General features: G+C 30.6%; 1 protein-coding gene across 7 annotated transcripts in view; it reads right to left on the bottom strand.

Annotated features, from left to right (window-relative positions):
- The window catches only part of LOC144834590 (peripheral-type benzodiazepine receptor-associated protein 1-like), a 114,786-nt gene that overhangs the window by 49,135 nt on the left and 38,125 nt on the right, over positions 1-27,526 (bottom strand). For all 7 annotated transcript variants that reach the window (XM_078689446.1, XM_078689448.1, XM_078689447.1 and 4 more), the window contains exons 5-9: positions 21,851-22,039; positions 21,259-21,360; positions 14,789-14,899; positions 7,672-7,755; positions 2,116-2,205 (exon numbers count right to left, since the gene is read on the bottom strand). In XM_078689446.1, the coding sequence (XP_078545572.1) occupies positions 2,116-2,205; positions 7,672-7,755; positions 14,789-14,899; positions 21,259-21,360; positions 21,851-22,039 (576 nt within the window). The remainder of the gene's footprint in view (positions 1-2,115; positions 2,206-7,671; positions 7,756-14,788; positions 14,900-21,258; positions 21,361-21,850; positions 22,040-27,526) is intronic.

Genomic DNA, 27,526 nt, shown 5'->3' with positions numbered 1-27,526 from the left:
CCCTACATGAGACTACAATTTTTAATTATAATAAGTTCTTATCCTAAAAAACATGATCTACAACCAAAAACAAATTAAAAGTTGACTACAAACATTGTCTTATTAGTTCTTAGTTTTAACCCCATGGACAGTTTATAATTTTAATGTTGCAATACGAAGTTACTGTACAATCTCTATATTTTTCCGATAACACCACAGTACGAAAAGGCCATTCATACATACAAAACTGAATGGTGATTTATTACACGCGGTTAATCTCCTTTTATACAGTGTCAGGTGAAAGTTAATATTTTAAAACAATTTTGATCTCAAACTACGATCCTCGTTACAAACCGGAAATGCATTAGACCACTATTTGTCATTATCCAAACATTGGAATTAGCGTTCCCGGAACTCTTGCACTCCCAGGTTGATGTCTGGGTTAAGTTAAAAAATAGAAATGTCAAAAGTGGGAATCCGGCGATGAGGCTATATCAATGTGTGGTTGCAATATATCAGGTTGTCATATTTATACAGAACTCGACTTTGGGATGCATTATTAAGGGGACAGTTTTCTGTGATACAAACAGGAGCAATATTGTTTAAATCCAGGTGACAAGTGGACAGAAATATTTCAAATGAGTATCTCATTTAAAATAATATATTTTTCATTGCCCATAAAAAAAATAAAAATGTTCTGCAAAATATTTCTCCTGTTCATATCCACAGTTCACACATCCATTCAAATTCTTTGAAATGACATTTATACGTAATTGAACAAATGTTATTCATCTATTATATATACTTTCCCTCGTTTTCAGATGAAAATTACAGGTCAACCAGCTAATGTAAACAAACTATATTATATTTCATAATATATTCAGTTTTTTTCAGCATTCAGATATTTACCAATATGAAAGCTAATGGAATGAAAAAAGCTGTGATGGATGGGCGACAATGTGATGTCATTAACTTCAACATTTCCATTAAAATGGATGATTTCCGTGCAGTTTAAAGACGGCTAGTACATACATGTGGTAAAGCGTTCAATAGGCTATTATTTAGCAATATAAGAAACGTGGCTACTGATGCGTGTGTCTATGAAACAAGTTTAAACCCACTTTATTTATAATAAGAATATTACAAATCATGTTTTGTATTGGTGCTAGCAAATGTGGTGTAAAGAAGATGAAGGAAAATGAAAATGGTGATAACCTAGGAGGAGAGGAGATGAGGAGGAAAACATTGAAAGGAGGATGAAGTGGAAAAAAGTGACAAAATAAGAGATGATGCTGACCTAGGTAGGATGGTGGTGATAAGGTTGTGATGATGTTGAGATGATAACTTTAGTGACGATAATAATATAATAATATCAATTGTGGTGGTGATGATGAAAACAATGGTTGGGATGCGGTGTTGAATAATAGAATGTAGATGATGACAATGTTGGATTGGTTAGCACTGTCACAACAAAATAAATGGTGACAATTGCTGTGATTAGAAATACATGGTTGTAAAGTAAGTTTTGCGGATGTGTTTACAAAAAGAAAACAAAGTAGAATTAAGAATGCCTTGATATTTTTATGCTACAGAAAACCAAAGACTCTAAAAGATGTTTAGAGAACATTGAAACATTCTCAACCGTAAACCAATACTAAGTGACCTTTTATTCACCATGGAAACCTTTAATTAATATAGTAATGATTATTATAATAATAATAAATTTATGATGAGAGATGATCATGCCACCATTATACTTTCTTAATTTTCAATATCTTGTATATCATCCGCAAAGCATGTCTCATTTGTGTACAAATTAAAAATTGATACTTAAGCATTAAATCACAAGGACGTGTACCAAGAAGGCTAATTAATCAACATAATCATATTTAATAAAACCAATCCCATGCGTACAGGTATAGTAATCCAATTTATATCAGACACAGGTCAAGTTACATATCAGGAGAAATACAGTATCAACGTAATACAGTGAGTAGAGGATAATTAAGACCATTAATAGCCAGTCAAATGTGGCTGATATCGATGAGAATCCGGCAACATTAAAATTGTCTGGCTAGCGAACTGAATGCAATGTACACGACGACACAATGTAGGCCAGACTGTAGTGTAACTTACCGTTTCCAAATGGGTCAATCGTTCTTGTAGCCGTGTGTTCTGTTGAGTTAATTCAGTGTTTTGTATAAGAGCATTCTGTAGTTCTGAGGTCTGGAGAGATAAAAAAAACATAATTATTAGGAACATGTTAAAAAAATCATTATCTACGTCTTATATATATATGTCAACAATTAACAGTTAATAATTAGTTTGATTGTCTTAAGAAGGTACTGTTGTTTCAGAAGAATTAATAAAAATAAAGAATTAAGAAAAATAGAGAAATAACGTTATTGGGTATTTTTGGATTATTGTTACACAGACCGACAACAATTTCAAACTTATTTTTTACCGAAACTGGACAATCATGTGGGCTACCTTAAAATGTTGGAATAGTTTCTTATTTGTAAAGAGTTCGGTTTTTGGATTAAACTGCTGTAATATTTTATTTATTTATACTTCCTTTATTCTGCAGCCACTTTCAGTACTAGTGCACTGATTTTCAAAGTAGTACATTAATTGGAAATATCATAATATAGTAAAGGCAAAGGGTAATCAAAATAATAAATAGAGAAAATATACATTAAAAATAGAAATCAATTTTAGAAAAGAAAACCTAAATGTTGCGTATTAATTGTATTTTGAAATGAAGTTATTGACATATTTTTAAAGTTAATTTTTAATTCATTTTGAAGTTCATTCCAGCTTTTAGATGAACGATAAGTAAAGGTTTTTTTGCCTTGACAAATATTCCAGGTGGGGATCATTATTGCTTTAATTCATGTGCCTTCAGAATGGGTTGTATTATTAAAAGTCAATTTTGAGGTCAATGTAAATAATGACTGCACATATCATACGCATGTTTAGTACTGTATTGCTAAGAGGGACTAACAGTGACAGGCGCAATTAAAGGATGTATGACGTATAACAAAGATTTTCCATGAATTGTATCTCGTTGTTATTTCAAATTATATTATTTTGATCAATAAATGTTCTAGAAATCAATGAATGAAAGTATAAGAAATGACAGAATGACAAACGGGTAGTAAAAGCACTTAGAATTGACTTGATGCTTTATATCAATCAACTAAAGTAAAGAAAAAATAAGAGAAGATAGGTTGCAATCAAATCAGACTAAGCCTTGTCAGCTCCTCCTTAACAAGTGTCAACTATTAATGTATCTACAATACAGAATTCATTAAATACATTTATTAAACGAGTTTCAATATATGCGTTACACTACAGCTAACTAAGGAACACCTCTATTAAGGGAACCCATTCCATGTTAGGAATAAGTTGTAAAATGATTTAAACACTAAAGCTATCTAAGGAACACTTCTATTAAGGGAACACATTTCATGTTAGGAATAAGTTTTAAAATGATTTAACGCTACAGCTACCTGTAACTAAGGAATACCTCTATTAGGGAAACACATTCCATGTTAGGAATAAGTTTTAAAAGGATTTAACACTACAGCTACCTGTAACTAAGGAATACCTCTATTAGGGGAACACATTCCATGTTAGGAATAAGTTTTAAAGTGATTTAACACTACAGCTATCTAAGGAACACCTCTATTAAGGGAACCCATTCCATGTTGGAAATAAGTTTTAAAATGATTTAACACTACAGTCAACCATTAAGAAACAATTTATTAAGGAAACCCATTCCATGTTAGGAATAAGTTGTAAAATGATTTAACACTATTAGGAACACCTCCATGTTAGGAATAAGTTGTAAAATGAGTTAACACTAAAGCTATCTAAGGAACACCTCTATTAAGGAAACACATTCCATGGTAGAAATAAGTTGTAAAATGATTTAACACTACAGTCAACCATTAAGGAACACCTCTATTAAGGAAACCCATTCCATGTTAGGAATAAGTTTTAAAATGATTTAACACTTATAAAGAACACCTCTATTAAGGAAACACATTCCATGTTAGGAATAAGTTGTAAAATGATTTAACACTACAGCCAACCATTAAGGAACACCTCAAGATGTATTGTCCCCCAAAAACATGAAAAATGAAGATTAATTACATCAGACTTTGAATAGGTTATTTTGTAGTTTTAATAAAGTAAAATTGTGTTTTCACTATAATGACAAAATAAATGGTTAAATTCAACCAAAAATCCATTGGCTGGCAGCCAATTTGACTATTTTTTGCTTTTAATTACAGTTTTTTCATGTAAATAATTTTTTTTCAATCCAAGTTTTGGTCAAAGTGGATAACTATTATATGATATTAAAATGGCATATTCAACAAAAAAATGTTTTTTTGTAATTGTAATATTTATTGCCATCCATATAAAAAATATAAAAAATGACAGATCAAACAATTTGCACAACAGTAATACAAGAAAAATAAGTTACAAAATATGGAATAGCAGAGGATAACCCTTTAAGTTCGAAAGCTTGTTTCAGAAGGGGTCCTCAACATAAAACAAATAATATTTACATAAAATTACAAATATAAAATATTATAATAATTTAGATATTATACAGATATTTTAAATGTAAGGTTTTAGAGAAAATGTAAATTTGTAAATTAAAAAAATATCATAATAGAGGTTCTACTGTAGTAATGAAAACAATTTTAATTTAACATTGTTAAAGCAAAGTGAGCAATCCATGAGATACTGCATGGGTAGGGTCATGAACTGAATGAAGGTCACAAAAATGATATTTTAGCAATCATTTAATTATAATAATACTATTATTTAAATATGAATGGTAAATATTATTAAAGAGTGATTTTAAGATCAACATTGCGGCCTGTAAAAAAGTGGTAGCTATATTGAGAAAAATAAGTCATCATTTTAACTACAACAAACCAACCCTAGACACTACTACAAACAGGAATGTTAGATACACATTTACAAATGTAAATTTTATGAATTCTTTAAATACAAATACTATCTTATATATTATAAGTATTACCTATGCTGTTATCATTTAAACATTTTCAAATACGTTTGTCAAATTATAGTTATCAAATAAAAAGCATCCTATATTATTTTATACAGCATCTTTTGACTAGCATTGTAATGATGAATACTTACAACAGGAAAAAGATACTCACAGTCTCTTCTCGTTAAAATAAAATCTTTGGTTGGATAAATTCAATTTCTCATGTCATAAACAGACATAAAATGTATGTCAACTCTACAATGGAAGACTAATTCCTTCAATTGGAAACGCCGCAGGGAATACGAAACAACTAAATGCAATAATTGTATAGACGGTCACATTTATGCATGCTGTATTTCACGTTCGTAAAAATCCATACAAAGACCTTAAGTATTAGAAAAAGCTAGGCCTGAGAAACGTAGAGTTAACACAGATGGTTAAGACAAGCTAAAGCCTGTTGACAATACAGATGCTAAAACACATTTAAGGTAGCTAAGATTTCCTGCTAACGATATCAACAACGCTGAGTTGATTGCCTTGCTTCACTGCTTTGCACAATGTATCATTTGCAATCTCGTTAACACACACGTTGATCTCACAGAAATGCACGCAGCCGGTTCCACTGAGCCGAGTGTGTTTTTATGTACGTTCTGATCCCTACTTCACTTCAATACTTCACCTAGTGGTTTTGACCTGGTCAGCTAAATTACGACGATTTATATTCACTATTGTCGTGTACTGGTAATTATTCGTATGATAAAAAAAACCCCAAGCAGTTCATTATGTCTGTACCCTGGCTTGCGTTCATCAATTATCCAACTGCCAGGGTATCTCTCTAGTGGAAATTACGTAAATCAATAATGCAGTTTCATGTGCGTCTATACATATTTATTTAACATACAGAAAATTTATTAGTTTTAATATCAAGACGGTTTAATATGTAAATAGCTATTAATAAATTGAAAATATCAACTCTTATAATATTCAAAATGTATACTAATAACTACTGAATGTATTAGTAACCAGTTTATACAATAATTTAACAAGATTTTTATTAAAGTAATATGATACACATTTGATTGTATTGACTGCCTCATAAACTTCTACATTGAAAAACTAAATCATATGTATATCATAATAAATGTAGTACTCCAGTTACTGCAGTAGAACAATTTGATAACATGATCTCTAATGGGAATGTTTATCATAAACTATTTATATTTAAATTTACAGCACAAGTCAGCCATGATCGTTCAATAATTAATATAAGGATAAGAATCTTATTAATTGATAAGTTTTCTTCATGAGCCACTAAGGATGAAGTTACTTATTAATAATTTACAACATGATCATTTTTGCAAATTTAATGAATAATTGAAATGCATGACGAGTAGCAGGAGGCTAAAATAATAGAGTGAAAATTAAGGGGAATAGGGAGGGTAGAGGGGGGACTGGGCCACAGAAGAATGGAAACTGCATTGACTATGCCAGTCAATACAGAGGTTATTGGTAAAGCTCTATCTAAAGTTATCAAACTAGTTTGAAAAAAAAATGTGATATGCTCAAATATGGTAGTGATATGCTCAAATGGTAGCAATATGCCCAAATATTGTAGTGATATGACATCATTGTGTTCATATATGGGCACATCACATTTTTTGTCACATCAAGTTTTGATAGTGTAGACAGAGCTTTACAATACATTTTGAATGTTGGATATCTTGTGATATGCTTAAATATGGTAGTGATATGACATCATCATGTCCATATATTGTTTTGTCACAAAGTTTGATAGTGTAGACAGAGTTTAAAATCTCCATCAAGTTCGCATCTCTACCACCTTCCAAGAAAATGGAGCTATAATTTACATGTATGCGAATATGTAATTTTAAGTGTTGCATGACTAATTGGTTTAATTAATTTCTTGAGAAAATAAAAGACAAAACAGCATAAAAGTCATGTCAATGTTTAGATAAGTAGTAATTATGCAGGAATAGGCAGTACTAATTATAAATTATAAAAAATACAAAATAAACATCAATTCTCTTTAACTTTATATTGATAATAAGTCACATATAATTAATGTCAAAGCCGTTATTGCGCGATAATGACAGTTTATATATAGATCCCAGGGTAGCCAATATAATTCAATGTATCTGGAGTAGAACATTAATGATTAAATAATGTTGAGTATGACTAAACTTACATTAGTTGGTTTAGTCATTTGGGATGTTTATTTGTAGGAAAACAATTGTACCTGCAAGCGTCTATCAAATGAGTTTGTGGTGTATTTTGATAGGGTGAACGCGCAGACGGACCGTTCTACCCAGCTGGGATACGACATAACAAAAGATTTGTTAGATAGTTCTTTTTTCCCCTTATATTTATTTTAGGCAAGCCAAGATATGAGCACTGTAATTTCCATTATATTGGATAATAAAAGGAATATGTATCTGTATTATTGATGTCTCTAATATGTAATAGTAGAATCCCTATTGAGGGGATATCTTTGGGACCCAACAAAATTGTCCCCATAATACGGGTTTCTACTGAATAGGGGTTGGCCGTAGTGTTAATAATATGACAATGTAGAATGTTGGAGCCTCAAAATCCCATACTTGATAAAAAAAAAATATATGTTTAAAAAATAATAATTTACTTACAAGCACTTGTGAACGCTGGTGTTCTACTTCAAACTGCTTTTGTAAAGTTTCACATTCTATTTTTTGTTGGGTAACCTCATCTTCCTATAAAAAAAAATCATAAATAGTCAATAGTCAATCAATCATTCCATTTTAAAAAGCCTATCCAACTATCATTGTCCATGGCATTGTCAAGTGTTTTTAGAATTGACTTAAAACTGTCCAATGATAACAAGCTTCTAATGTTTAAAAGCAGATTGTTCCAGAGCCTAGGTACTAATGAAAGTCTACTTGTTTACTTGTTTAAGGATCTCAGCATTTGCTGGATCCCGAGTCGAGGCATGCCTATAAGCCCCTCTTGAAAATAACATTGAATCTCGAATACGGCGCAAAATTTAGAGGTCTGATCTAGTAGTGAAAGTCCGGTATGGAATTGAAATGTTCAAACAATATCATATCTGACTTTTAGAAGACTATACTCCCTCTTTTCTCGACTGCTATGCCGAATAAATCAATCAATTTCTACCATACTTACGTTAAGTGAATTTGATTTTTCTTTAAATATCCAAAAAATAAAGACAAATAAAAGACACAAAACTGCAAAGTGAAGAAACATTTCCACTGTTCAGATCAAGAGACGAAATAAAGGAATTGAACTTATAAATTAGTAGCATTCTTGGTAGTTGATTGTAAAGACGCAAACTATGGCTTACAAATGTTAAGTAAGTTTTAAAGTACTTTGGACATACTTAACATGTTTAGAGATTTAATGATAAGATTAGAAAGTTAAATGTGTGCCAACCAATAATGCAAAAAGAAAAGGAATGAACTAATCCATCTCCCCCATCCTTTGCATACGAAATCAGACATGTCAAATTAGTGCTAACCAATATTGCAAAAAGAAAAGGAAGGAACAAATCCATAATCCCCCATCCTTTGAATACGAAATTAGACATGACGAAATTAGACATGTCAAAATTAGACATGTCCAATCAGTGATAACGAATATTGCAAAAAGAAAAAGGAATGAGCTAAACCATCTCCCCCATCTTTTCAATGCCAAGATTAGACATGTCAAATCAGTGTTAACCAGTATTGCAAAAAAGAAAAAGGAATGAGCTAAACCATCTTCCTCATCTTTTGAATACGAAATTGGATATTGGGGTGATTCCATTGCCTGAATCACCTCCAATGTGGTTAATACAGTATAAAAATAGAGTAGTTTAATAAACCTTTATATTGGTACACTGTTAATTTAGGTTTCATGTGGAGCAGTCACTTTTATGTTGCATAAAAATAAAAAGTTTCAAATTATTTAAACAAATGGACATTTATAACAAAAATGTCATAAACATTTAAAGTACAAACAAAATTAGAAAATAAAATCAACGCAATCAACTTTCCTCATTATAAAGGTGACAAAACAAATTATAAGATGCATTATTTGCTAATGATAATGTTATGATGTTATGATTATGGAGCCTATTGTAAGGTTCAAACAGGCTCGTAGCTGGACTATATGCTGATAACAATAATGCAATGAAATATAGTGTGGTGTCTTTACTAATATTTATTGGATAATGCTATGCAGCGGCACACGTTAGACAATAGCTGCTAATGGTGTGTCCAAAAAAGGAGAGTAAACACGTTACTGAAGTTAAGCTAATATCGTATTAGCGGCACATGCTAGATAATACCCTGCATAAAAAACAGTAAAACTTAATAAAACTAAAGAACTTAAGCTTATATCTTATGATAATGTATTTTGACATAAATAAATTTATAAATGTTTAATGAAATTTAAAATAAAAAATATTACATTAAAACAAAAAATGGGTGATACTATAAATAAGCATGGATTTAAAATGTCAGATCTATATCTCAAATGTCTCCTATTTTAAGTCCATGAGTTTGCATAGCATAGCATGGAGGAAATCTATATATTTCTAGGCATTTTTTTGTTATTGAATTCACAGAACACTTGATTAAATTGATCTAAATTCAAACTTTCTTATTAATTATGAAATAGTATATGAGCACCTTTGTTAAAATAATCAGTGCATGCTGTAAACATTTTATTTATTTAGACTATGGTTCTGATATGGTTGCACTTAATTCTAATTGGTCAGATGAAGTAAGCAACATTTATCTTGACAACAAAATACATCCAAATGGTTTAAGTGTGATTAGTGAATGAAATATTAACCATCTGATTATCAGATTAAAAGGATATTCCACACATATTTGATGTATTCCAATCTGTGCCTGTTATATAGTTAAAGTATAGATTGCACAATATCCTGGATCCAGTGGACGCTCTCTAAAATTCTTAGTCAAGCAGAGTATAGTAAGACAAACCAATAAAGGATACCAAAAGCTCTGTCTACACTATCAAACTTTGTGACAAAAAGGTGTAATGTGCCCAAATATGGACATGATGATGTCATATCACTACCATATTTGGGCATATCACTACCATATTTGGGCTCATGACACTTGACAAACTAGTTTGAGCTTAAAGCTCTGTCTACACTATCAAACTGGTTTGACAAAAAAAGTGTGATGTGCCCATATATAATATTGATATTCCCAAATAGGGTAGTGACATGACATCATCATATATGGGCAAATCACATTTTATTTTTTTGGCACATAAAGTTTGATAGTATAGACAGAGCTTAAGTGATATGTAGATATGATATGTTTCTCAAAAAGTTTGACCAACAATTTTTGTTGTACTGTGTAACAAGAGCCAATAGTTGTATCAAGTAAACCAAGAATTTGTTGAGTGTTTGAATTGAATATACATTCAATTAATACCGATGCCAATACTATGAAGAGCAAATTCAATACTAAACGAAAACCAGTTAGTGTTTTTAATTAAATCTGGTTTTTGCATAGTAAACAACTTTAAGGAAGCGACTACTTCAGGATGGATAGATCTTTAAATAAACTTCACATTTTGTTTTATGTTTGTTTGAGGAAATTATGGCACAGGTAATGGAAAGGGATGTGAAGACTTTGGGTCGAGACTTGTCTGTGCCATATTGTTAACTATACTGCTGGTGCTTACTAGAGATCCTACTAGTTAATCCTGTCTTGAAATATTAATGAATCATCTCCCAGTGTGGTAATCATAGGCACAGTATTGTGGCCAAGTTTGGATTATTAGGACCCCAACACAAACTTTACAAATGGATATGAAATATTAATGAATCATCTCCTAGTGTGGTAATCATATACACAATATTGTGGCCAAGTTTGGATTATTAGGACCCTACACAAACTTTACAAATGGATATTAAATAGTAATGAATCATCTCCTAGTGTGGTAATCATAGGCACAGTATTGTGGCCAAGTTTGGATTATTAGGACCCCAACACAAACTTTACAAATGGATATTAAATAGTAATGAATCATCTCCTAGTGTGGTAATCATATACACAATATTGTGGCCAAGTTTTGATTATTAGGACCCCAACACAAACTTTACAAATGGATATTAAATAGTAATGAATCATCTCCCAGTGTGGTAATCATAGGCACAGTATTGTGGCCAAGTTTGGATTATTAGGACTCTGGATTATTAGGAATGGGCGAAATTAGCGTAGATTACCTCTCATGAAACTTGATTTCTGCTGTTTACTTGAGGACTGTTATTGATTTGGGTAAATACTATAAATACAATCTATGGTTTCAGCAGCATCAGGAGAGGAGGGTTAATTAAGCCAATTGTAACAAGCTTTGGCATCGATTGCCATCATAGCTTCCCTGACAATATCCAATTCGCTGCAGGTGATATCCTTCAGTAAGTTCCATAATGTAATAATCTATATCTCATTTGTATGCTTAATACTGAATTGATAAATACGTCTAATTTGCATCAATATATTCACCTTATCTTTCTTTTGATTTAAATGGGTAATTAGGAGAGAGTGATACTGCTGAAAGCATCATTAGCGATTTGACAGGTCATTGTAACAAATTTTTAAGCCACATTTTGGCCAGGCATTTTTCAATGGGCTGAAAAAAAAATGAAAAAAAAAAGAAACACATTGCAGTGGCCAGGCACTAATTATTGGAACCTGTATTATGTAGTAATGTTTATCATATTTTTTATGTTCTTATGTTGCTTTTAAAATGTTGTATCCCTGTAGTATTCATGTCTGTTTTTAATATATTTATTGTTTTAAATAATATAAATATTGTTTATAGTAATAATTTTATTAATATACATTTTAACATTTTGAAAATGTACTCATATTATTTCCATTTTAATTGGAAAAATAAAATTGAATCTTGAATCTTTTCAATGGCCTAAACAAAATTGTATAGTATGTTGAGGAGTACTGAATGCGATCCAGTGGCCATATTCACCATTCAGACTACGGATACACCCTTAAAATGTTAACATTCTACAATAAATACTAAGTGAGTTTTTTAAATATGTATTGACTTAAGTGAAATAATTAGTATTTAAAGGAAATATCTTACTACTATAAGTATTTTTTTTTAAACACTATTTCATCTGGCAAACAATGTCAATGTTCAGATACATACATTTATTTATTATTATCTACTATTTTCAGAAATATTTGACTGAATAAATCTTTTATTTTTGGTTAAACACTTGAATCTGTTGTAATTTTAATCATCAACCCACTCCCGGTAATTCTCCCATCGCAAGGGACTGCTTTCAGCATTTATGAGGACTTTATTCAGGTCATCGCTCACGCTCGGACTTTCCGAGGATTAAAATATGATAATCTCAACATGGCTAATGACTGGACGTTCGCAAGTCGCAGCATTAAAGTTCAGTTTTTAAGAGAAAGGATTAAATTGGTTTAATAGATAACTTAATTACTTTCTAATGTTAATCACGTAAACATAATGAATCGATTTATTATTTTTTTTGGAACGGTTATTAGATTTTCATGTTTTATAGTTTATAGATCTTCATTTCTTCTTCATCATTATTATACTTATAGCTATATAATTTAAATTGTGCATGAACATAAATAAATTCCTTTCATTTGAGCTAAAATTAACACAGATGATTGATTTCAAGATATATACAGTATTTATCTTTATGGAAAAACACTACGGTAGTTTACTTTTCCATAATCTAATTTCTAATGTTGGATGGTAACTTATTTTATTAATAATACATTTCCCAAGTTACGTCAAGAGAACTATGCCAACCGTTAATACTATTTTATATAAAGACAGTAGACATTAAAAAACAATCATGAGATGTTAACGCCAGACATCCATCCAGACTGTTAATGAAAAATCATCATAAAACTACATTTTGTAACCAGTTTACACTTAGAGATAACACTAGGCCAATTTTTCTACAAGAGGGGTAAAAATCGGCATGAGCTAGGCCTATTTAATCATAAAACTACATTTTGTAAACCAGTTTAGAGATATAACAATAGGCCAACTTTTCTACAAGAGGGGTAATAATCGGTATGAGCTAGGCTAAGCCTATTACCATCAAACCTCAACACTATAAAACACTAATTTGTTTGAACATCTTCCTCTCCCACCCCCTTCACAACAGACTTGCATTGTAAGTGGCCTAGAGTTTAAACTCAATCATTTTTATATCAATCAACTGTAACTCTACACAATTACCATCTAATACAAAGATAAATATTATAGGATATAAACCTGCGATACTAAGATGTTGAACCCAACTGTTCCAGACAACAACATGATAAGAATACAAACCAGAAGAAATCGCCTGTGACAAATTATTGATTTATGTGTGATAATAAGATAATAAGATTGTGCTTTAAACACGTATGAGATAAAACGTGACAAAACAAGCTGTGGAGTAGAAGAAAACGAGTGTCCATGCGAGTTATGTGGTAATTATGACATAGGAGAAGAATGGAAAATAAGCGATGCAGCAATGAGAAAAACATGAAAATGTGCTTGAATTGAGCATTGCTTGGTCACGATTAATTTCATCTTTCTATTTTAAGATTCCCGGTTTTTGTTCAGAATCAAATGAAGATTCAATGTATGGACTATAAAATTTAGTATATTTAACAGTTTAAGAACTTTACAAAAACAATCCATCTAAAAATATGCATTTACATCACTTTTTGAATTGTCACAGAATGTGCCAAACCTTAGGAAATGGTAGAGAATTGAAGAATTAAATTTTCGGATTTTGAATAGTCACCACACATGTCATCATAGTGTTATTCCTCACAAAGATCTGTATATACTGTATGTGTTTAAATTGTCATTTCAATAGTAATATGGTGTTATCAAAACTTATAAAAGACACCCTAAATCATCAGCACTCTTTAGTCCTAGCTGTATTTCAGAAAACACCATAGAATTACAATACTGATTCAAGCACCGTAATATTGATTTATGTTTTAATATCCCTATTGCAACCTACAAATCATCACTGCTGTAATTAAATTTTAATTAAAGTTATACTGCCATATCACACAAGATTCTAAAAAATAAAGTCCCTTTCACATTGAAAGTTTCTATAACCACTTATCATAATTTGTGTTCACACATGAATGCTGATGCTTAGAAAGAAATCAAATGAAATTATCGAAAGTAGGTTCGTTGCTTGATAACAAATAAATTGATATGACACCATGGAATAATTACCAATTACTTAGGTGGTAGAATACATTAAGTTACTGAATGATGAGTTAAATTAACTATATTGTGATGTTACATAGTGCTTTTGTAGTGTTTATTATCTGTAAATACTTTGCATATTACCATATATGGAAATAAGCCCTTTTATAGTGCAAAATATCATTACATGAAATCAGGTAGATATAGATTTAGTACAGTAGAAACCCTCCTTTGGAACACCCCCTAGGAAACTCTCCAGTGAAATGACTCTAGTAAAATGAGGGGCAATATAATTTAACACTACAGGCAACCCTTATTCAGGGGGCACCTTGTTGATAATGGAATATGTGTTTGAAATAAAGATAAAAATAAATGTCTGTTAAATCAATCCGTTAGATGTAGATCAATACAAAAAGTGCAAAATTAATGTGAATTTCTTGCCTCATTATTTAATAATTCAATAATTAATGAGCTATGAACGACTAGTTTTATTAATATAAAACAAAATATTGTACTTACCAATAGCTGTGTTTGTACGTTTGATTGCTCAAGCCCGTTTAGCTCCTTACGTAACGCTTTGTTGGTCTCCTCAAGTGCTTGATAGCCAATGGTGTTACTGCTAGGATCGTGCTAAAAGAAACAAAACAATAAAAACCATTTATGACAGTGCAACAATAATCTACGGAGAATTCTACTATAAGTGTTCCACGTTTTTTTATACCAAAATACTGCCTCCACATGACGTCAATCATAATTATTACCAACTTTGAAACTAAAGAAAATGTCATGTGCCCATACAGTATATGGAAACGATGAAATCATATCACTACTATATTTGATAGTGTAGACAAAACTTTAGAATTGATAAGTGATAATTCTATCTAACATTTTGAGTAACATGTTTTGGAGTAAAAATACATGAAGTATAGTTGTGTGTGATAAGCTCATGATATACGAAATCAGCACCAATTTAATAGTGGGGTTATACTTGGATTGCATTAAGAATGGATTTACCAAAGTCTTGTATTTAAATTATCCTAAATTAGATGGTGGGATTATACTTGAATTACATAAAAAATTGACTTTATATCAAAGTCATATGTCTCAAACTTAGTGGTTGGAATTACTGTATATTGGGTTATATGGTAAAGCGATGGATTTCAAATGTTTTGGTCTCTAAAATAGAATTAAATTAAATATACAGTATGCTATATTCATCTTTACTTGGAATGAATCCTTCATTAGATGGAAACATGATCATCATCTCTTGGAAACATTGATTCTAAAAATTATAGAAATCGTAAAGAGAGAGCAATTTTTTATTTCTTTGAAATAGGAGTTTATACATAAAATATTTGTGACATTCAATGCTGTTAGTTCAATAAATTTTAGTAGAAAAATGACATAGTTTCAGAAATGTCTGATTCCACATTCTTTACATAGTAGTAGAAATTACAAAAATGAATAATGTTCCAAGTTATTACAAATTTAGTATTAATATTTAATTAGAAGTTATTTCAAACAATTTAGCAATACAGAAACTGCAGTAAAAATTATGTTTGGAAAATATTTATAGATATATTTTTTTTAAGATATATTTTTTTTTCTGTTTTTAAATATTTTTTTTACAAATTAGTCTTCTAAATAATAACCCTTGATTTGCATGGAAAAATACTCTAGACTTATTTTAAAAAGATGTACCAACATATATAGCTGATGTATGAATGGAAATGTGCCGAGTGGGGTTGGTGACCACGCATCAGTTTACACATGCATATTGTATGCCAGTGTAACATGATAAAACTAACCACATGAATAATTCAAGAAATTTTATTGGTCCATTTAAAATGGAAATTCATTTTGCTTTGCACAATTTAATAAAACTACAAAGAAAAATACAGCACATTGCAAAAACGCTATAGGCCAATGCTAAAATAAATCCAAGTGCAAACAATGGTCAAAAGTACATTTTCGCAGTGCGAACATGGCTTAAGAAGACTCTTTAACCTCTATGACCTGTTCACACCAATCATAACTCTTGTTTATAGCATTAAATTCATCCCTCCAGATGGATTAACAGCACAAAATAGTTCATGGTACTCTATCAAACAAATGATTTCTACGCATTTAAAAATCTATGAATTCGTTCACAACACAAAGCATAAATACAACATTTTGTCAAAACACCTGTTAAATTGCCATGTACTTCAATCAATGCTTTACAAACAACGAGTGAACCGACCAATCAATAACAGGCTTAGTACTTAATTAAAGAATCTCGATTTTGAAATTAAAAGACTGACGAGCGTGGCAACTAACTATGAACAGTAAGGGGAATGCAATTAAAATTTAGGGTACGATTGATGATTATAGCGGATGCAGTTTAATTAGATAAAATATGTGAAAGTTAAAAATTAAATGAGACAATTGGGAAATCCCCTGATTTATATACACATATGCCATATCAATTTAAATAACATTTAATAATATTACAATAGCATTAACCCTAAATTTGCATTTTCTTTAGTTTTTGCTCTTCTTTTTTCTGTTGATTGTTCAGCGCTTAGAGGCGTCCTGCATTTTGCGCTATAGTAAAGTGAACATTATTATTATTATCATTATTAAATGTTTTACTCTATCTCATAAAACGCATACATTTTACTGTAAATTTATTACTTTTATTATTTACTTATAGTAGAACCTCTTATTTGGGACACCCTTATTTAAGGGTCAACCTTATTAAAGGGACACCCTACTCATGAAATACCCTATTATGGGGACAATTTAAATGAATGATGGGAAATACATGTTTTTAATAAGGCCAAGCCCTTCTTCTGTATTTTTTTTACTTAAATGGCTTATATTATGTGCAATATACTGTAAATGCTATGTCTGCTACATTTATAAGCTTCTTTTTTTTTTGCTATGGATGTATTATATAATCATGTTATTCCGAAATAAAAAGATGAATGAATGAATGATTACAGAATCACCTCTTTAGTTGAACTAAAGAGGTGAAATTTCAAATTTGACTAGAAAAGTGGACAACAAAAACAAGATTTGAAGAAAGAGAGGCGGTGTAAAGATTGTACAGAAGAGATAGAATGTTGGTAACCTTAGAAAGAGGAAGAAAACAAACTTCACAAAATCATTATGCTTTTTTTTTAAATGTTATTTTAAAAGGAAACTATATTGAACATTATACATTAATGTCGCTGAAAATTCGCTTCAAGGAATTTTTGAAATCCGCAGCCAGCTGGTCCCTTCATCTTTGACTGTAAACATCTTTTGTACAACCTGTAATATTGATTTTGCTATGAATACAGCAAAAAAAAAATCACCCGCAAAATCTGAAATAGTCTGCAGCTAGCAGCAGTCGAGTGAGGAAACGAACAATGAAAGGAAATGTAAATAGAAAAACGGTGTAAAGTATTAATTTCCCGTACAACACGTTTAAGGAAATAAGCACTGAACTCGAATATAATTATGAAGTCTGTAGGCGAACTGCAATCAACTAATTTACGAACAACAATTACAGTTCATTAGAACAAGTACTACAAATGCGGTGAACAATACACAGTTTCAGCTTTGTGAGTGGTTTAGCATTGCGGTTACATAATGACTAGTTATATATAATTCAATGTGTGATTATAATTATAAAGCCTGGTGTGATCTTTAATGAATATTGAAAAAATTACTTGTGTTGACAATTACAAAAACAAACCCTACGTCCTTGGGTCATTCTTAGACACAGATTAATATGACATTTAATTATTAAAATAATAACATAATATTTTACTTTCTATAAACTAATAATCTTTCTAAATAATCTTTGATAAACAATTTTTTAAAAGATATTAACCATCAATATCATTTTTTTTAACATGTTTCTTATCTTACCTTACTTAAATATGTTGCCTGGACCCCACATTTTAAAGCTTAAGCTTCCAGTGGGGTACCCCTTTTCTCATTTATTATCTATTATTTTAGAAATGTTAACTGTATTTTGTTTATATTTGAGAAATAAATTTATTATTGATTGATTGATTGATTGATATTAATTGAGAAATAATATTATTTTTAGCCAATAATTAGCCAGTATAAACGAGGTGAGAAATTGAGTTTGGCAAAGGACACTTCCATCCTTATAAAGCCTTGTCTACACTATCAAACTTTATGTGAAAAAAAAATGTGATGTGCCCATATATGGACATGATGATGTCATATCACTACCATATTTGGGCATATCACTACCATATTTGGGCACATCACATTTTTGTTGTCAAACTAGTTTGATAGTGTAGATGCAGCAGCAAAACAATGTCTTAAAAAAGTCAAAGATACTCTCTAGTTGAAATACAATCCTGAGATGAGAGCATGTCCTATTGTATTGAGTCAGTCAAGTTTAGTTTTGTTAATTTATACATAATGTTACTATCTATAAACTAGAGATCATTCCAAAATAAATTAAATTGAATAAAGTGAAACATCCAAGCCCATACACTGCAGAAGTTTAGAAGGAGGAGCAATACAGGTATACAATAGGTGGCAGTATACACCCATGCCCTGGTAACATCACAAAAGATGCAGTATCCATGTATCACAACAAAGTCTTTCATAATAACATGTAATATCCTTTACCTTCTTACGATTTCTCCACCAGCTCAAAATGCCATTCAGTTTTTCCATATTTCCATGATTATATCAAAAAATTGTGTCAAATAATATATAATAAGCAAAAGTATATCGCTATGAACTGTTCCAATCTTCAGCGCTAATTATACACAAAACACAATACCGCTCCATATTATTCAATGAAAGGGTTGGAAATAACTGTAGGAATAGTACAAGTCAAAGTCAATAGAACAAGTTAAACCATCAGATTTTATTATTATAATTTTCTATTGTGTGATCCACCATCTGTGTAAATCATGAGGTGTTCATTTGCATATTTATTTTCTGAATAATCATTTCATTTTGGTATAATGTCAGATGTTGAGGAAGGATTTGCACGGAAGAAAGGAAAGAGAAAGCCTGATACAGAGCGGAAATCAGAGAGTACTGTAATATTAGAGGAAGAATATTAAGGACGCAATATACAATTACAACCCTTACACAGTCTCAAACTCTAAATATTTTCATCCTTGGTGTCAGAAGAATGTGAATTTTTTTTAGCATTTTAAATAATTTAGTATTGTCTTTTTTTCTTCTTACTATTATTATTTTATACTTAAATACATTATAAATACACATACAAAAATAAATGGACTATTTTCTTTTTTTATGAAGACCAATACATTTCTTGTATCTTATATGATCGAATCACTAAATTTTAAACAATCACTTTTTAAATAGAATTGATATAGACCATATTTTATAAATTATATATATATGAACATCACAGGTGCAGAATAAATTCTAAACCGCCCAGTGGTATACTGAAATTTAATTACTTAATTTGAAACAATAGTTTTTTTTTTTTTTCGGCTATATCAAACTGCTAGCCTAGCCTATTCCCGAATTTCCTCTACCCAGCTCTACAACAACCCATTTATTTCTGCTACCCCACATGTTATTTAGTAGTGATATAACATGATATAACACATTAGTTATGAACATGTTCACATCTGATGATATGAACTTCTATCTCACTCAACTATTTAGAAAAGATAGAGGGCAGTAGACAGGTTATCAGCATAGTCACAATGAAAAGTGACAACATAATTTGGTACTTAAAATGTCATCATCATTTTGTCATTAGCAACATATTGCAAATCAAACAATTTTTTCATAAATTTTCAAGTTATGGAAAAATGGAAAATAATATATTTGACGACAATAGGAATCCATGTCACATATTTATAAACATATTTCATTACTGCTTTTGTTGATAGACCTCTACAATTTACAACTCATCCGTTTTGATTATTATATAATAATATATATATAATTATATGATAATTAGTTTAAAAAAACTTAAAATTTACTAAAAATTAGTATTGATTAAAGTATGTTTGTAGTTTAATCTGTGTTTCGTAGATTTTTTGGTGACAACGATTTTACTTGTTATATTTTAGAGTGCAATATTTTTACTTTGGAGGCATTATGGTTATATTTCATTTTAAATTATATTTATAATTAATAAAATAGCATAATCATTAAATATTAGTTTTATATGTATATTGTTGCTTCACGTATTATATTATATATTATATTATATTAAGATGCAAGTCAGAAGTTGATCTTTTTAGAAGTTACATTGAAGTATTATATTTTTTGTGCTAAAGGGCAAGAGGGGAACAAAGGCTCTTTTTTTAGATTCAGTTCCTTTTTGTGTCCTACCAATTTACTTTGTAATGTTTCTTGTTGTTGATTTGTATGTTGACAATAAATAATAATAAGAAATAAATTTGTAATTATTTCATGTTTTGTGGCTGGACTGTCTAGTGTGTATTACTGCAGTATTCTTTCAGTAAAATAAATTCAATACAATTTTAAATTTAACAAAGTGAGTTATAGAATTTTATATTTTGATTAATTACCAACATTTTTTATAAGTTGGTCATCAACCATTTCCTATTAGGCTATATCGTAGGTTTGTGGCTAAACTATCCATAACTCAAAATAAAAAATGTGCCACTATAAAGTAAAGAAGTAGATCTTTAAAAAAAAGCTAGCTTTAATTAGTATAGTCAATTACTTACTTAAATATTGACTAATTTAATTTTGATTTAATTATGAATAATGAATAATCACTTTGTCATAAAGGAAAAATAGAAAATGCGTCACAAAAAAGCATAAATTATAAAATAACTCTTTAACAGCTAATTGTGACCGACTAGTTAATGATTAATTGATTATTGAATATTCATTATATTGGCACAAGCTGAAATAGAACTAAACAGTATGGTAATAAATAATCCCAATCTGATTGATTACTCTAATGTCTATAATCAATACCAATCAATAACTTATTTCCAAATACTTACTGCGGAATTGATAGCTAGACACCTTTGCAACCGGAGTTGTTCCTTCGCATGTTGGCATATTATTCGTTCCAACTCTGCCTTTTCCGAGTACATCTTGCTGTTCTGTTGGAAGTAGAGAATAATACAAAAACGTCAGCAATATTACACAGATCGTGAGCATGCAGTTGAACCTGTCTGAAATATCACATTTTAGCTCATTCAATTTGCATTGTATTGCATGTACAGACTGACTTTGGCTAAACTTTAATGATAATTGCTCCATACTGAAAAAAAGTCAACTCTTGTGTCATAAATACAAACAAATAATATACATTGTGAATATGTATATACAAAATAGCTTTATTTAGATAAAGGAAATATAGTATGAAAAAAAAAACAATGTGGCTAGTTAAAAAAACAAAATAGGTGACCTCTTCACAATCTGGAACTTGAGTCAGATATGTACAATGGACCTCCAATTTAAAACCAGAATTATGGGCGAGGAGAGCCTTGGAACTTTGCGGTACCACAACACTCAAAAGCATACACAAGAAAATGGTATAATCATAAATATTAATAATAATTATAATAAATTAATATGACAGTGACTTACTCGAACATTTGGGTCTGGTTCCCTGGTAAAGTTCTGCAGTTTGTCGACCACCTGACGGAGATCAGATATTTCTTTATCCTTAACGAGAAGTTTCTGGGCATGATCTGCTATGTCTTTGGCTCGCTGCCTCGCAAAAACACGCTTGTAATGATCAAGGTCATATGAGCTAGCTTTTGAGTTGTCATTTCGCTGCAAGAACAATAAATCAGTTTGATATTAATATTAATTCTGGTTTCCTGTTGTAAGCAAGGCTAATGTAGTCCAGATATTAATTATAGTTTAATATATAAAAAAACATTCAAATATAATTTATAATATAATGCATAAATCGATAGATGGGTAGAGTACAGATTAGGTAACTTGAATTTCATAATAGTTCTTTTATGAGAATATACATTAATCAATGAATCAATGTTAGTTAAAAAGCATAGCTTCATTTCCCGTTTACAGGTCAACCACAGATCACAAACAAATATATTTTTAACCCAAAGTCCCAAGTTTCCAAACATTTTTAGTGATCTCCTAAACTCGGATTATACTCTTTTAACTAAACATATTGGATTTTTCAGAATGCATATCAGCATATGCCACACTTGGGAAGTGCCTGGCATACTTATGGTCTACTATGTTGATACTCGACATTTCTTTTTAAATAGTGCCCTCTATGTTTGGATGTATTTAAAGAAATTATAGCATCCTTTATGGTTCGGCAACTCGATTTTTAAAATCGTCTGATATTTCATTTCCCAAGTTGAGACCAAGTAGTATAGTAACTACACTACTCACAAGAAATAAGAAATAATGATAATCAAGTCCAAACAAAATGAGTTTTTATCATTTAAAATTTAAAAAAAAAGAAATATGTTTTTAACTATTATAACAAAGTTTGACCACAAATTTAATTAAATCTGATTTTCCTTTATTGGTTAATTAAAAATAAAAAGGAAAATGTTCGTCATTAGAATCCTATTAGTATTACTCACAATTCCAAATAACTTTCTTTGAAGGACACTATATTATATTAATTTTATCAGTTAAAAATTACACACTATTTTGAAATGAGTCCAAAAAAATGAAAAAAAAAAAAAAAAATACAAAACTGAAGGACGTAATACTATCACAAGCCAAGTCTGATTCGAGTATAACAAAGAACTTATAACACAAGAATCTCCTGTTCTTCAATTTGCATTCAAAACACTGTTTCGGAAGTACAGGGGTAAAAGGTCAAACTGGGCGACGCCATTTCACAGCATGGAGCAGTGCCCCCTCCAAACTAGGAAGTCAAAACTATTAATTCCTATAGAGGGCTCAGTCAATTACTCTATCCCCCCTATAGTATTAGCAGACCCCCTCTGATTTTGACTTTCTAATTTGGCGCGCTTCTCCATGGCTCACAATGGCGCCACCCATTAGCTCTATTCTATCCCACAATGCCTTTCGAAATTGGAGATTCTTGTGTTATAAGTTCTTTGAGTATAACCACACTCATTGCTCTTTAACATAGCCCCAGTCGGACTCCAACATCAAACTCGTATATAAGTTTGGGATTCAGCATAGCCAAAGACTGAAATAGTGGATTTTCCTACAAAGGATGATGATACATACATTGAATTTAGTCCAAATGATTAATAAAATAAAATAATTAAATGAATTAACAGTGTACATAATGATGGACATATATACAGTATCTTGCCAAGCCTATCACTGGTTGGTACGTTAAAAATTGTGCCAAAAAGAATTATCATTTAATATCAATATTTAATATTTGTATATAGAATTTATGAATGAGACAATTGGGAAAAAAAACCCAGTCTTTTTCTGAAAAAAAATTATAAGGGAGTATAACATAAACAGAGCAAAATAACCAAATAAAATTTTTTTTTTTATATATCTATATATATATATTTTTGTTATAATAATGTACGCTAATTTGTTATTGAGCTATGGAGAATTTTTTTTTCCGAAATAAAAGATGAATGAATGAATGAATGAATAGAAAGCATGGAAAAATTGAACTGATTCTGGTAGCCTAAAAAGACTGCAACACGCGATATAGTACAACCTGAAAAAATTAATATCCAACTTGTACAAGAACCATCAACTTACTGAACAATCTTCATCAGATTGTTGCAAAACATCATTTCTAAGAGCGTTCAACATCCATGGTGCATCAGATGCTTGTTGTAACTCCTTTAAGTTCCACTCAACATGTCTATTCATACACTGAGTACAACATTCACATATGCTTCCTGCCCAATAGTGGTCAAAGGTCAAACTCTCCACAGAACCGTTCCCGTCTACGTCAATATATTCATCATTTCTTTCCGAACTTGAATTAATACTATTTGTTTCATTCTCAGCATTACAGTTTTGCTTAAATAACCACCTATTATCAGATCTTTCTTTTGTAGATGGTAAATAAATCAATGAACCTTGAAAACTATTACTTTCGCTATCACAAAATTGTTCCGTACAACACCCATTTGGAAGCTCATGTTCTGTGAATTCATACGTCGAACTAGCTCCCAAAATTTCAGTAGAGTTAATTATTTCAAACGAGTTACTTAGAACAAAGTTGTTTCCACTTAATATATCGTTTGTAGTCTCTTCAGTGGTAGTATCATTTTTGTCGTCACTTTTGCCAAAGCTTTCAAAGAAACTATCTTTGAATCCTTTGATCTCTTTAAACGTTACATCAAAAAGATCACCCTCATCTTTACCCGAACTTTGTTGTGTGTTACCCATAGTCCAATTACTTGTTCATTTAATTAATAAGACTTAACTTTCTGACAGTTTATTTATCTTGCATAAACTAATCCACACTGAGTTGATACTAATGAATATTCAACAATAAAAGCATAATAATTAGAAAATTACACCAATCATAATGCATTATCATTTGACATTAATGCATATTCATATAATACACTCATTAATATGCATGTATTCAAAGCAAGCAATAAAATACAACCATAAGCACAGGTTGAAAAACTCCATAATATCCGATTTAAACTTTAATTTAAAACCAATACAAAAAAGATAACTGGTTACTTCCATCTGTAATTCCAGATATTGATGTTTCAATGTTACAGTATAATTCCACTGATATATATGGTAGAAAATCCACAACTGTGAATTTTTCCTTCGTTCAGTTGATTCATAGCATTGTACAAATACAGACAGACTTTGCTAATTAAAATCAAATGACTCTGTCGTGTTATTGATAAACATCGTTTATGTTATCTGTATCACCAATTACTAATACAAATATTCAATATCAATAAAACGTAGCCTGTCTGGTAGGTCAGAGGTCGGTAATTCTCATGGCTAAAATCTGTTCAGTAATGACCTCCTGACGCACATGAAATGATTGAAGTTAGCCCATCTCGTTCTTTGCACAGTTACTTAATCTCAGTGGCAAATTACCGCTGCGACTGATTCAATATTGTCCAGAAATGGCGATAGTTAGCCTAGATATCTGATCTCTAAAAACAGCCATCAATATCCTCAGCACTATAATTAGAAAAAGTTTTTATAGAAACTCACGATTTTTCATTCTCAAATATATCCTTGTTTAAAAAGGAATCGCTCTTTATCTGTCTTAAAAAGATTGGTATATTGTTTTAAACACTACGCATACACAGACAGCGCTGGTTAAAATAGTATGAAATTTATTCTTCTCAGAAAGGAATTAATAAGTGTCACATGAGGAAAAATAAATTGTGAATTTATTTCCAATTTATAACTTTGTTTATACATCTAAATACTAAACAGGTATACAATTAGAAGTCTAAAGTTTAAATCGACAAGGCAAGAATAGAAATTGTTTTTGCCCTGAAGCTATTCCAATACTAGCTTTTAGTATCGTATCTATCACAAATAGATATGCACGTTGAAGAATCCATGTTGTTGGATGTTAAGGCAAAAACAGAGAATAAGTTCATCACTTTTGGCATACAAATACCGAGTTACTTTTCATTTGCACGAATACACACAATATTACACAAACGCACTTGTTAAAATTCTGTTACCGTCTTCAACAGCTTGTAATACTTTACTTCTTTAAAGGTTATAAAGCTCAATTACAGAGCGTATATTCGTTAAAAAAACATGCTTTAGTTAAGCCTGGAATACAGTAGAAAAATAGCATTTTCGTCGATACAGTTAAAGTTCAGTTAAATTCAACAATCCAAACAAAGATAAAACATGTTCATACTAGAATACAGAAAAATAAAACACTGTCACTCTGTTGAGGCTGTACTATAGTGATACCAGACGAACATGTTTTACTTTTCTAAGCTTACACTACAGTAGTTCTACCACTTCTACCACAAAGTCAAGCTCAACAATACAAAGTAATGGTCGTATTAATACAGACAAACAATATACTGAATCAAAGCCTATGTTTTGTCGAGACTGGTAGTAGTAGTAGTAGTATATAGTGACACCAGACAGACGCGTGTCACTTGTAAACCTCAAGCACAGCCCTACACAAAAAATTGCTTTGATGAGACCGGATAGCAGGAAAAAAGCATAAAATGGTGTGTAATCCACTTCGTGTATTCATATACCATACAGGTACATACATGTACAAAACACTGTTTCCAAAATCTTTAACACGTTTTGTAAAAGCTTGAATGATAATATGTCTGATTTAAACCATTTAAAAAGCTGAATTAAATCACATCTTATGAAGTATCAACAGATATTCAAAAACCTTTGAATCGTGAATAACAATGAATGCTTTGATAAAGTACAAAGGTGGAATCTTCCAAGCTTAGAAACAAAAACAACTTTGAAAGCCTTGTATTACCGACATGTTTATATTGTTGAGCTCTGCATATTGCAGTCCAGCCTAATCTGAATAATTGAATATCAAATAGATATTTTGTGTGTAAATAATCATTTACATACTACCAGTACCAAAATTGAAATGTTTAGTAATACTATATTGTTATGCATGATTTAAAAAATATTAATATTAATGATTTTATAATATCATTAACGAAAGGTGATGATGTATAAAATATTTTAATTTAATTTTTAAATTTGTGCTGAGAAAGGGGTACCACTTTAATTGTGGGGTTCAAGCAATATAATATAAGAAATAGGAAATAATATAATAATAAGAACAAATTTTCATTGGACTTTTGGAGTTTGAATCCAATGCTTGTCGCACTGCTTGTATCCTTGGGCAAGACACTTAAATTATGTTGTTTGCCTCTCTTCACCCAGGTGCAATTAATAAATGGGTATACCTGGTAAGGTAAAGACACAACTTTGCGCTGATTACTAGCTGCATTTAATGGGAGTATGTGTCCATACGTGTTTGATTAAAAAATGATCGGAGTAATAATATGTACAGCGCTTACAGGTTTCACAACATTAGGCACTTTATAAATCCAGAATATTATTATCCTTATATTCAGGTTATGGTACATATCCTCTGCCCTCCCAAATGACCCAATTATACTACCATCTCTTGGTTCAAATGACAGACCTAGTATACAGTAACTCGATGAGTATTATATTCTTTTTAGTTTATTGTCTGTAATAATCACACATGAAGTCTAACTAATGAATTATTTCCAGTTGACTTTACACAATTGCTTGAGTTGAGAGTGCTTCAAATTTGGAAGTGAACTTATACCATAGAGTGTGATCTTAAGCTCTGTC

Source organism: Antedon bifida, chromosome 2, assembly GCF_963402885.1.
Source record: "Antedon bifida chromosome 2, ecAntBifi1.1, whole genome shotgun sequence".
Taxonomy (NCBI): domain Eukaryota; kingdom Metazoa; phylum Echinodermata; class Crinoidea; order Comatulida; family Antedonidae; genus Antedon; species Antedon bifida.
The sequence above is the reverse complement of the archived record's forward strand: the minus strand, read 5'-3'. Positions and strand labels throughout refer to the sequence as shown.